This window comes from Neomonachus schauinslandi, chromosome 8, assembly GCF_002201575.2.
Source record: "Neomonachus schauinslandi chromosome 8, ASM220157v2, whole genome shotgun sequence".
Lineage (NCBI taxonomy): Eukaryota > Metazoa > Chordata > Mammalia > Carnivora > Phocidae > Neomonachus > Neomonachus schauinslandi.
In genome coordinates this window covers 126,442,030-126,455,120 of record NC_058410.1, presented here as the reverse complement: position 1 = coordinate 126,455,120, position 13,091 = coordinate 126,442,030, and the positions used below count along the sequence as shown (strand labels likewise).

At 40.4% G+C, this 13,091-nt stretch overlaps 1 protein-coding gene across 1 annotated transcript in view; it reads left to right on the top strand.

The window, feature by feature from the left end:
* Positions 1 to 13,091, top strand: part of CAGE1 (cancer antigen 1) — a gene marked incomplete at both ends in the record, with an annotated part of 61,936 nt that overhangs the window by 34,588 nt on the left and 14,257 nt on the right. The window contains 3 exon segments of the mRNA XM_044917235.1: positions 547 to 657; positions 1,842 to 1,922; positions 2,136 to 2,243. Of these exon segments, the coding sequence (XP_044773170.1) occupies positions 547 to 657; positions 1,842 to 1,922; positions 2,136 to 2,243 (300 nt within the window).

The window sequence follows — 13,091 nt, the reverse complement described above, 5'->3', positions numbered from 1 at the left end:
TGCCACTTTACTGAATTCCTGTATGAGTTCTAGCAGTTTTGGGGTGGGGTCTTTGGGGTTTTCCACATAAAGTATCATATCATCTCATGCACACATTTTTGACCCTGAAGTTATGCATACAAATACCTTCATTCTGGGCACCCTTGAGTTATCTAGAGTTTCAGTGTTGTTGAGGATGTCTGATTACTCTGGTGTCAGATATAGCAATTTGGCTGAAGTTTGGATTTGTAAACTGACCAGGCTAGGCTAAGAGAGGGTGTAGGTGTGAATGTGTAAGCATGTATTGTTATTATAGATGAATATTAACTTACCAGAGATCATACTAATCTGTCCCAATAACAACTTATATACGAGTGTGAATCTATAAGAATTCTTTCCACACTAACTCTTTATTGGATGTCTTATGAGTAATTGAAGAATTGAGTTCAATATTTTATCTTTTTTGGTTTGGTCACCTATTCTGGAAATTTTGTGTGTGTGTTTTCTGTCCTCCCTTTAGCTTTACTGAAAACTTTTTACTATAGCTTCTCAAACTGTTACTCTTAGGACATCACTACTCCCGTTATTGAACATTTCAAAAAGAGTGAAAAAGTTAGTGATACAATGCTACAAAAATTGAAGCACTTCCATCTTAAAAAGAAAGATTTAGATAAAGAGGTACTGTATTTTTTCTTTATTCTAAAAATTGTATCATTTTTGGTGAAAAAAATAATCAAAGAAAAAGGTGACATAAAAGTATAAAGAAATTCTCCAAATTTGGATTTTTTTGAAGAATTGTTTTTGGCGGGGCACTTGGGTGGTGCAGTTGGTTAAGCAACCTACTCTTGGTTTCCACTCAGGTCATGATCTCAGGGTCATGAAATTGAGACCCGCGTCAGGCTTCTTGTTCAGCTCGGAGTCTGCTTGAGATTCTCTCTTCCTCTCTCTCTGCCCCTCCTGCTCATTCTCTCTCTCTTTCTGTAAAATAAAAGGTGATACCAGGTTGTTAACTTGTGCCAGTTTTAATGTGAGAGGAATACAGAAGGGGCAAGTTTATCAGCTAATGGAATAAAAATGTATTCAGATATGGGATCTTGGATCGTAGAAACAAATTTAGTCCTATGTTATGAGGAAATTACTTCTCTGAACTGAGGTGGATAGAATATTTGTTGCAGGTAGTCCAGGGAGTCTCTTTGTCTCCTAGTTAACCTGATCAAGGAATAACAGATACACAGAGAAACTACTGTCCTCCATTTCTTAAACCAGCCTTCAAAAATAAGCCCCATTGAGGGTTGGAGCATGATGTTATAGAAATAAAATTTCAGATATTTGTGTTGTTGTTTGAAATACTGGCAGGTGATATGATGTCGTGTCTGTAATTTGACTCTGTGAAGGGGGATTGGAGGGAGGAGGACATGGTTGGGGGTATATGTGTGAAATTTTTCCAGGGTCTCATTAGGGACCCAGCACCCAGGGTTTTTATTGCGGGCTGCTCACATAGGGATGTCACCCTAGCACGTACTAAAACTCTGGACCCTCCAGAAGGAAAGAGGAGTTCAGTATGAACGACACTCTCTGTACAAAAGGTTAGGCACAACGAGCCATTCAGAGTACAAAATGATGGAACTCCTCCTGCATCCACGTTCCCAGATGCCAGTCAGGGGGCAGCATGATAAGCAGGCCTTCCTGAGGACTCTCAGATCTGCCATCTAAACTCCCTTCTGTACAAGAGCTGTAAAAACAGTAGATCTTTGGAGACCAGAGACTAGACAGTGCATGGTTCGATGATCTTACTATAAATGTTATCGAATGTACTTTTATCTCTTCTCCTTTTCTGAAATATAAAACTCTTTTTTCTTCAGTTCCTGGAACATAAAGACAGAATCACAGCTTTTAGAGAGTTAATTGCAAAAGAAAAAGCATTTCAAGATCAGGTTATCAAGGTGAGTTTAACATTTACCGTGTACTGTCTTTAACATGCAAAAATACAATTTCTTTTGGCTTATTTGTTGAAATCCTTCTAGCTCCAAGTTCTACACTTCTATTATTCTAGCCACTGAAGAGCTCTTTGACTGTTAAACTTATAAAGTATTTATGTCAGATCTCCCAAGGAATGTGAGAGTATTGGAAGTGAGCACAAATATATTTAATCGCAGGTTACAAGTTTGGATTCAGATGAAGCCAAGAATATTAGAGATGTGCCTGTCTTATTGGGAGTCAAACTGAATAAGGACCACAGTCTGAATGAAGAGCTTGATTTCTTGGTATGAAAGACCTTTGTTGCTTTGCTAGCATTTTTATCCATAGTGCCATTTTATTAACAAGTTTTAGAAACTATCAACCTTCAAAAAATTTGTTCATTAAAATGGTCACACACTGGCACTGTGGCAATATTATTCAACCATAAAAGTATAGAATTTAAGTTTGCATTTTCAGGTTTTGAAATTTTACATATTGTCCTACCTATTTAGACCGATCAGATTTATTTCTTTCAAAATGCAGAAATCAAAAAATGGGTGCTATTTTTCACAGTGATTGAAACACGTTTATATTTTTGCATATGCTACCACCATTCTTTTTTTTTTTAAGTTTAATTAATTTTTTTTTTTAGTAATCTCTACACCCTTCATGGGGCTCGATCTCACAGTCCTGGGATCAAGAATTGCATGCTCTTCCGACTGAGCCAGCCAGGCACTCTGCTACCACCATTCTTAATATCAATATATCAATAGCTGTTTACAACAACTATGATTAAGGAGTATTTGGGAAATAGTTCACTTTAGATGCCATCTACAGATGAAAGCATCACCACAGAAAAGAGATGGTCATTATGTGACTTAATGGAGATGTTAGCTAATGCTGTGGTGGTGATCATTTTGCAGTACAGAAGTGTATCAAATCAGCATGCTGGACAGCTTAAACTTACACAGTGTTATATGTCAGTTATATCTCAATAAAGCTGGGAAAAGATAAAGGCAGATAAAACAGGAAAAACATGTTCTAAGAAAGTGAAAATGTGATCTTGGTATCTAGGTAGTTACAGAGTTACAATCCAACTGGATCCCACTATAAGAAAAGGTGATTAGTTAATGTAATTTATTTTTTAATAGTAGTTAATTAGAGAAGTCTATCATATTTCTAAATTATTAAAAATTGGCATCCTGCGGCGTCTGAGTGGCTCAGTCGTTAAGCGTCTGCCTCAGTCGTTAAGCGTCTGCCTGATCTCAGGGTCCTGGGATCGAGCCCCACATCGGGCTCCCTGCTCGGCGGGAAGCCTGCTCCTCCCTCTCCCCCTCCCCCTGCTTGTGTTCCCTCTCTCGCTGTGTCTCTCTGTCAAATAAATAAATAAAATCTTTAAAAAAAAATTGGCATTCTGCAATAAATTCATAGCATAACCATTCAGCTTTGAGAGAGAAGAAAAAGTCCAACATGGTGAGGGCTCACAAGTTTCTTGTAATTCATTATTTTTTAAATTTTAATAAGTAACCATTGACATCTCACAAAAGGCTAAAAATGCTAGTCATTATGGAGGCAGAAAGCCAAATCAAACATTATCTCTGCTTCTAAGAAGCCTAGAAAGGAAGATAAAATACATAAATAACTGTTCACAAGGGCTAAAGGGGAAGTTCCTTAGAAAGTGATACCGTGACCAGTGTCTAACAGAGGCGATGTTTGTTGAACGATAAGCTCAGAAGACAAGCAGATACTGTCCAAGTGGGGGAGTCATGGGACGCCTCGTGAAGGGATTGGCAGCTGGACTTTGGAAACGAGTAAAATCTGAGCACAGGGAGATGAGAGGAGAGCCCTCAGTCCATTCTGTCGTTCATTAGTAGTTTCTGTGCTTCGGGCGTAAAAGATAACGTGAGTGGACCTTTGTCTTCCCAGCGGTGGGAAGCTTCAGTGAGAAAGAGGACACAACTAGAAGCATGTCAGACACACTCTGTCATTTCTAAAATGGGCTGCAGTCTACTTGTACAAACTGTCTCTCAGACAAACCAAATAACTGATGAGGGAGGCAGAGCTCGTCACTGAAAAGGTAAGCTACTAAAAGCAGAAGAGAAGAGCCACCTTTTGGGAGCAGTTATAATGGCTGCTAAAACCTTACATTTAAGACTGAGGGGGAGCTTTTTTTTGAGAGAGAGAGAAAGAATTGGTGTGTGTTTGGGGGGGGAGGGTGGAAACAGAAGGAAAGGGAGAGAGAGAATTCCAAGCAGGCTCCACCCCCAGCACAGAGCCTGATGCGGAGCTCGATGTGGGGCTCAGTCTCAACACCCTGAGATCATGAACTGAGCCGAAATCAAGAGTCGGACGCTTAACCGACTGAGCCACCTGGGCGCCCCTGAGGGGGAGCTTTTAATGAATGGGTCAAACTGACAAGGTCAAACTGAGCCTGCTAATCAATCTCAAGCTGCTAAAGATGAGACATGCACACCTGTGCCCCCTGATGTGATGCAGGAGGACACACACAGCAGATCTCTGAAGTCTTCTCACCAAAACAACCGGATCCGAAAGCAGGCTTCAAGACCAAACTACCGTGACTGTAGATAAAGAGACATATTAGATGACACCATGATAACAAATCCAGAATGTGGAAGATTCTCATCAGTAAACACATGGCGCAAAAAAAGGGAGGGAGAGGAAAGGGATAACTAGTATAGACTAAAGGACAATGGAGACAAGGAACAAATCAACAAAATGCAGTTTGTGACACCTGTGTGGTCCTGATTTGAACAAACCTACTCTAAAAAGGTATTTGTGAGATAGTAGCAGAAAAAGGAACATAGTCTGGGTATTAGATAATATTAAGTTATTGTTAATTTTAATATCATTGATATCATTGTTTTTATTTATTTTTATTTTTTTAAGTTTTATTTAAGTAATCTCTACACCCAATGCGAGGCTCAAACCTAAAACCCCTGAGATCAAGAGTCACATGCTCTTCTGACTGAGCCAGTCAGGCACCTGGATATCGTTGTGCTTTTAAAAGCCCTTATCTATTACATATTGAAAAGTATTTATGAGTGAATTAATAGAATGGGTAGGTCTGCTTTATTTTTTTCTCTTAATTTAAATTCAGTTAATTAACATATAATGTATTATTAGTTTCAGAGGTAGAGTTCAGTGATTCATCATCCTTATATGTCACTGGGTATTATAATACCCAGTGCTCATTACATCACATGCCCTCCTTAATATACATCACCTATGATTAAGAGTCTCTTATGGGGCGCCTGGGTGGCTCAGATGGTTAAGCGTCTGCCTTCAGCTCAGGTTATGATCTCAGGGTCCTGGGATCGAGTCCCGCATCAGGCTCCCTGCTCCTTGGGAGCCTGCTTCTCCCTCTGCCTCTCTCTCTCTCTCTGTCTCTCATGAATAAATAAATAAAATCTTTAAAAAAAAAAAAAAGAGTCTCTTACGGTTTGTCTCCCTCTCTGATTTCACCTTGTTTTATTTTTCCCTCTCTTCCCCTATGATCCTCTGCCTTGTTTATTAAATTCCATATATCAGTGAAACCATATGATAATTGTCTTTCTCTGACTGACTTATTTTGCTTAGCACAATACTCCCTAGTTCCATCCACATTGTTGCAAATGGCAAGATTTCATTTTTTATGGCTGCACAATATTCCATTATATATATATATATATATATATATATATATATATATATATACCACCTCTTCTTTATCCATTCATCTGTCAATGGACATCTGGGCTCTTTCCATAGTTTGGCTATTGTGGACATGGCTGCTATAAACATTGGGGTGCACATGCCCCTTCAGATCACTACATTCGTATCTTTGGGGTAAATACCCAGTAGTGCAATTGCTGAGTCGTAGGGTAGCTCTATTTTCAACTTTTTGAGGAACCTCCGTACTGTTTTCCAGAGTGGATGCACCAGCTTGCATTCACACCAACAGTGTAGGAGGGTTCCCCTTTCTCTGCATCCTCACCAACATCTGTTGTTTCCTGACTTGTTAATGTCAGCCATTCTGATGAGTGTGAGGTGGTATCTCATTGTGGTTTTGATTTGTATTTCCCTGATGCCCAGTGATGTGGAGCATGTTTTTCATTTGTCTGTTGGCCATTTGTATGTCTTCTTTGGAGAAATGTCTGTTCATATCTTCTGCCCATTTCTTGAATGGGCTATTTGTTCTTTGGGTGTTAAGTTTGGTAAGTTCTTTATAGATTTTGGATACCAGCCCTTTATCTGATAAGACATTTGCAAATATCTTCTCCCATAGAGTGGGTAGGTTTGCTTTTAAATACTCCAGGGAAATGAAAAGATGGCAGAGTTGGGGAGGCGGGAGGTTGGAGATGGATGAAAAACTGATGGAAAAATATTGATGATTGTTGAAGTTAAGTGATGGGCACACAGAGGTTCATTATACTCCTCGCTCTACTTTTGTATGTGTTTGAAATTTTCTGAAATAAAGAGTTTTGGTTGTGCTCTTTGTTTCTGAAATGCAGAAGTATGCTCCAGAAGGCTCACTTCTCATTCTCTAAGGAACTCTAGGCCAGCAAGACATGGTCTGCTGGAGCTAAGTTTGATGGCTCATATGTCCTCTACTGCTTTGTCATGTGCTTCTCTTGTGGCCCTTCTGACCCCTTGCTTTTGGTTCATCACACTTCTGAACTTCCTGTTGCTCCTTTCACCTCCTGACCTCCTCCAGCTTGAGACAGGGTCCTTGACCCCAGCTTTGCCTACTGCCAGGCTCTAGCATTGTGGGTATTTAACTGTCAAGTGCAAAATGTGTCATGATCCTAGAAGCCTTTGATAAGGTACACCCAAGTCAGGGATTTGATCAGAGGGAACAGACAAGAGTCTAGTTAACAGTGCTGGGGTTTAGGGTTCAGGTTAGGCTAATAGTAATGATTCCTCAAGGTCCTCCTAGAGCCCATATTCAGTAAAATAGGAATCTTTTTATAAAAATAAAATATATTTAGGGGCATCTGGGTGGCTCAGTCAGTTAAGCGTCTGCCTTCAGCTCAGGTCATGATCCCAGGGTCCTGGGATTGAGCCCCAAGTCGGGCTCCCCCCACTCAGCAGGGAGCCTGCTTCTCCCTTTCCCTCTACAGCTCCCCCTGCTTATACTCTTGCTCTATCAAATAAATAAATAAAATCCTTAAAAAATAAAAATAAAATATTTTTAAATCAGTAATATAGAAGATATCCTTTAACTGTTATTATATAGTAGTTATATAAAAAAACTGAAATACTATCCTAAAACATACCATATACTTCACTATACTTTACTATATATATACATACTTTACTATGTATATATGTATATATATATACACACACATATACTTTACTATAGTACTCTCTGTATTATGTAAAACATTTATTTAATTTATTATTTTGGTAGTCTTTAAAGTTAGATGTTTATTTCTAGTCAAGGAAATACTCAAGGTAGCAGATTATTTTCATATTCATATTCATCTCCTATAATCATAGAATAAGGAAACAAATCTGATGCAAGACAGAAAATTATGACTCTAGGAAGAATGTTCTAAGTGAGCCAAAAGAAAACGATCACAACCCAGTGTATTATGGTTCCTCTGAACTATTAAACATACCCACCAGTTCCTGGATTTGGACACAGTATTCCCTTGAGAAAACTTTCTAGTTAGGGGGTCTCTCTGCCACTGAACAGCCTCCTCCTGAGGAAGATTGTGGGCCGACTAGAACTCTAGTCACACAGATGGGATGGCTGTCCAGTCAGGTACAATGCTTGCTCCTCAGTTTCCCCAAGGAGATGTCAACCTTACCATCTGTTTCCTTGCTCTCTCAAGCACCCTGGGCACTTATGTTATGGAGGGATGCAAAGTCCCCATTGTCGTGTCCCAGGACTAGGGTGTGGAGATTTTGGGGCGGCCATTACTGTGCCTACCACACCCTATTCCTCACCTTCCTGGCTTCGATTTTCCTAAATCCTATTCTGACGCTGGTGTAAGAAGCAATGTTTGCACTACAGACCCTTGCTGTGGGATCTAACATCAGCCTATTCGCTGACCAACTCAGAGCTTGTTTAAGGGCTCTTCGTCCCTGATGGATTATCTGTGCAGCCGTCTCCTGGTTCTTGGAGTGATGCACAGTAGAAAACACAGCTCACTTCTTGGTCAGATACACATGTCCCCCCACACAGAAGAACTGCTGGTTTTTTATTCTTCTGTTCTATTCCTTGTTTTTGTGTTGGTCATAAATTCATTTCACTGCTTAATAAGGAGTCACGACCTGGGTCATGATTATTCTCAGAAAGCTGCTGTGTGGAACATGCTCGCTTGGCCTTCACAGAATTGCTTTTATGAAGCTGAGGTTGGTGTTATGCCCTCAGCAATCCTAGGAAACCTCTTTCTCCGTTTGTTACAGAGAGATTGTTGTTTCACTTAGTGCCACAGGGATGAGAACTTCCTTTGAGGCCTCAGACCTACTAGGAAAAACTTGTCTTTAGAAACAGGTGTGTTTTGGGGGCGCCTGGGTGGCTCAGTTGGTTAAGCGACTGCCTTCGGCTCAGGTCATGATCCTGGAGTCCCGGGATCGAGTCCCGCATCGGGCTTCCCCCTCAGCGGGGAGCCTGCTTCTCCCTCTGACCCTACCCCCTCTCATGCTCTCTGTCTCTCATTCTCTCTCTCTCAAATAAATAAACAAAATCTTTAAAAAAAAAAAAAAGAAAGAAAAGAAACAGGTGTGTTTTTATCACGTGAATAATGAAAATCATGTAACTGGCCAGATTGCAGTTTTGCTTTAGCTACCGGGAAGCTCAGTACCAAACACATGGCACTACAGTCAGGTCTTCACTGTCTTCATAGATGCAGATTGTCCTTCACTTGTTCAGTACATTGTGGTTGAATTGTACTTAATTTATATTTTACTCTATGTATTTAATCACCTTTGTGTAAAGAATTGGGAGGTCAATCAATCAGTCAATCAGCCAGCCTTCAGATGTCCCAGTCTCCTAGGCCATTCGTAACAATGATGGATACCTCTACTGTCCTGGTGAAATGTTATTTCTACCTTGACGCTTTCTCTCTAAGTTGACAGTAGCAGAGTGTAAGACAACCCCATATGAGGAAAAAGTATTAATGGAAGCAAAAAAAAATTTTTTTTTCTTAGGAAACCTGGAATTATGAACTAGATAGAGCCAAATAGCTTGACTGTATGCCCAGGACACTTGTACCCCTCATTATAAAAGGCCTCAGTGATCCTACTAGAGAGGTGTGTGGTAGGTACAGTAATAGCCTCCCAAAGATCTTCATATCCTAGTCCTGGGACATGACAACGGGGACTTTGCATCCCTTGATAAAATAAGAAATCTAGGCACTTATGGCAAAAGGGACTTTACAGATGTGATTATATCAAGTACCTTGAGATATGGAGATAGATTATCCTGAATTATCAGGATGGGCCCAATCTAATCTCCTGCATCCAGCCATGTCAGAGAGAGATACGACTGAAGAATGTAAGAGACACAACACTGCTGGCTTTGAGGATGAGGGAAGGGGACGACAAGCCAAGGAAGGTGGGCAGCCGTCAGAAGCTGGAAAATCTCCCCTAAAGCCTTCAGAAAGGAACACAGCCCTGCTGACACTTAACTTTAGCCAAATGAGGAGACCCCTGTCAGACTTCTAACCTACAGAACTGTAAGATAATAAATTTATGTTGTTGTAAGCCACTAAGTTTGTGGTTATTTCTTACAGCAGCAATAAAAAACTAATACAAAATGTGTTGACCTTATTTTTTTTCAGCAATCTGGATTTCAGTGCCTCATAATATATTAGGGCAGTTAATACATTATTAAGTTGGAACTATGTCCATAAATCTAGAACACTGGGGGCCATAGCGGGGACCCAACTTAGGAAATCTTCTGCTGGAGGACCTCATGACTGAACACTGACACCTGGACTGAGGGCCCCTCATCCAGCCCCGGCAGCCAGCCGACTTCTCCACCTCTCACTCCACTTCTCAGTGCTTCGTCCACACAGCGTAGGAAGCAGCTCTCCAAGAGGACTTCTTCCCCTACTCTGGTCAAGTGGACAGGGCCAGACATGGGAACTGTTCCTCTGCCTTACTCAGACCTACCCTTGAAGCCTGCTTCTTCAAGATGATTGTCAAGGCCCGGGCGCCTGGGTGGCTCAGTTGGTTAAGCGACTGCCTTCGGCTCAGGTCATGATCCTCGAGTCCCTGGATCGAGTCCCGCATCGGGCTCCCTGCTTGGCAGGGAGCCTGCTACTGCCTCTGACCCTCCCCCCTCTCATGTGCTCTCTCTCTCTCATTCTCTCTGTCTCAAATAAATAAATAAAATCTTTAAAAAAAAAAAAAAAAAAAGATGATTGTCAAGGCCCATCACCCCGGCTGTGGGTCTGCCTCTGTGCTGCATGTGGGCAGACACCACAGGAAGGGGGGTGCTGGGGAGATGGGGGAGCATGCCACTGCACCTTCAGTCAGCCCTCAAGCACCCTGGGGTGAGGAAGTCTCGTTGGACCTTATGTAAGGGCTTTGACGCTATCTTAAAAAGTACTTATTTTAAATATTTCACACCAAACCGTGTAAAAACTAATATAATAAATAGCCATGTACCTACAGCCCAGGTAAAGAAATGAAATGTGAATGTAGTTGAAGCTCTCTGTGTCCCTCTCCAGTTGCATTTTCCTCCCCTCCACCCAGTGGTAACCATGATCCTGAATTTAGTGTTTACCTTTACCATGAATGTCTATATTTCCTGCTTATATATTTATCTTTAAACAACGTGCATATTGTTTTACCTATCTTCTCTATTGCATCTTATATATCCTTTTCTAAGTTTCCCGCCCTCAATCTTATAACTGCAAGATTCTTTTTTGTGATAGGTGTAGCTATAACTTACTCTTTTTCACTCCTGTGTAGTATTTTAACATGTGAATAAATCATAGCTCACACTAGAACATTTCAGATACATCCAGTCTTTGTCCACACACTTTTACAGAGTTGAAATCATACTGTATGTAAACTGTTGAATTTTGTTTCAGTTAACATATCACACATTTTTACATGTTATTATGCTGTCCTTAGAGATTGAATATAGATTGTATATAATTTTCAATGACTGTATAATATTCCATAGAGTGAAAATAAAATAATTTTTTAGCCATTCCCCTTGTTGGATATTTGGGTTCTTTTTACTTTTATCTGGAAAGGTTTTTCCTTTGTGAGTTACTTCCTTAGAATAAATTATCAAAGTGGGATTACTGCTTTTAAAGCTATAAATAAGGGACGCCTAGGTGGCTCAGTCGTTAAGCGTCTGCCTTCGGCTCAGCTCATGATCCCAGGCTCCTGGGATCGAGTCCCCACATCGGGCTCCTTGCTCAGTGAGGAGCCTGCTTCTCCCTCTCCCACTGCTGCTCCCCCTGCTGTGCTCTCTCTCTCTCTGACAAATAAATAAAAATCTTTAAAAAAAAATGCATTTAAAAAAAATAAAACTATAAATAAGCACGTGGATCTTTATGTACACTATCAAATGAATTTTCAAAAGACTTAAACTTTACCTTGCAGATATCGGTGTGTTTGTGGTACTATTTCACCAAAACCTTCCAGTAATAAATATTATCACTTGAAATTTTTCTAAACAATTGGCCTTTCAATTTATACTTGCAGTAAGATGGAACATTTTTCAGTATATTGCTTTTACCATTGTATCTGTGGGACAGTCTCACCTGTAGATTTTAATATATGCACAGTTTAACAATTGTCATTTAACACAGGTTTTAACACATGCATTATATTTTCAAGGAATAGGAATTGTGATAGAATAAATAATATCCACTACGTGCAGATTCCAAACTGCTTTCCGAGCCAAAGTGTTTTAAATTTGTACAGTACATATTCCTGGGCCTGATACTCATCTAAAGATTCTTCTTCTTCAATTTAGCTTGTCCCCAAATCTGATTTCTCTTCTACCTTCACTTAGTTATGGCGACTGACTGGGGAGGCTAGAGGGGTGGGAGCAGGGGAGGAGTTTCCCAATGAGACCTGAGATCCTCACTGGGGGCAACAGAGGATGCCAAAATCAAAGGACTAAAACTAAACAGGGCCAAAACCATGCCGGAATGTCATGTGAAAGGCCTAAAAGGGAAACCACAAGAATTACTGACCAAATAGGAGGTCGGGGGGCAGTGGCCCAAGGCATAGTATCTATGGATCCAGAAATCTAGGGCCAGGTGCAATAGAGCCCAGGGAAGGCTCTTCTCTGTGAACTGGTGAATGGGAGTTCTGTCATCTGTTTGACTTATATCTCTTGCCATATTTTTTAAAAACTTTATTTGACAGAGGGTGTGCACAAGCAGGGAGAGCAACAGAGGGAGAGGAAGACAAGCAGACTCCCCGCTGAGCAGAGAGCCGGACACAACTCGGGGCTCGATCCCAGGACCCTGGGATCATGACCTGAGCCGAAGGCAGAAGCTTAACAGAGTGAGCCACCCAGGTGCCCCTACTTCCTGCCATTTTAAGCCAAGGGCATAGAAAGTCACTTTACTAATGTTCAGTTTCTCTCCCTTCATTCAAATCTGCTTTCTTTTGGTGGAGACTTGGAGTGGGTTCAGATTTCCTAGCATTTGGCTCTGAAGCATTACAGCATCTCTGAGACATCAAGGGAAAGACACGACATTAAAGGAAAGCTTTCATTAATATTAGTCAAGTAGCCACATTCAAGGTTATTTTGTAATATCTTCCTTTACCAAAGAGAAATGTTGCCACCACCCCATCCTTTAAATTATTACTTAAATATTACTTTACATACTAAAAAGTACTTTTTTGGTATGCTTTCATGAGAATGTTTTAGACTTTTTCAGTGATTTGACTCTAATACACTGTCTTCTAAAACTTTTCTATTTTGGGATATTTTTTTAAACTTTAAAATTTGAGCTCTTAATTAAAAGACAAGCCACAAACTGGGAGAAAACATTTGAAAAATCACAGAATTGATAGAGAAATTGTATCTAGAATATGTAAAGCACCCTCAAAACTTTGTAATAAGAAAATAACCCAATTTAAAAAGTGGGCAAAAGGTGCACCTGGATGGCTCAGCAGCTCAAGCGTCTGACTCTTGATTTTGGTTCTGGTAATGATCTCAG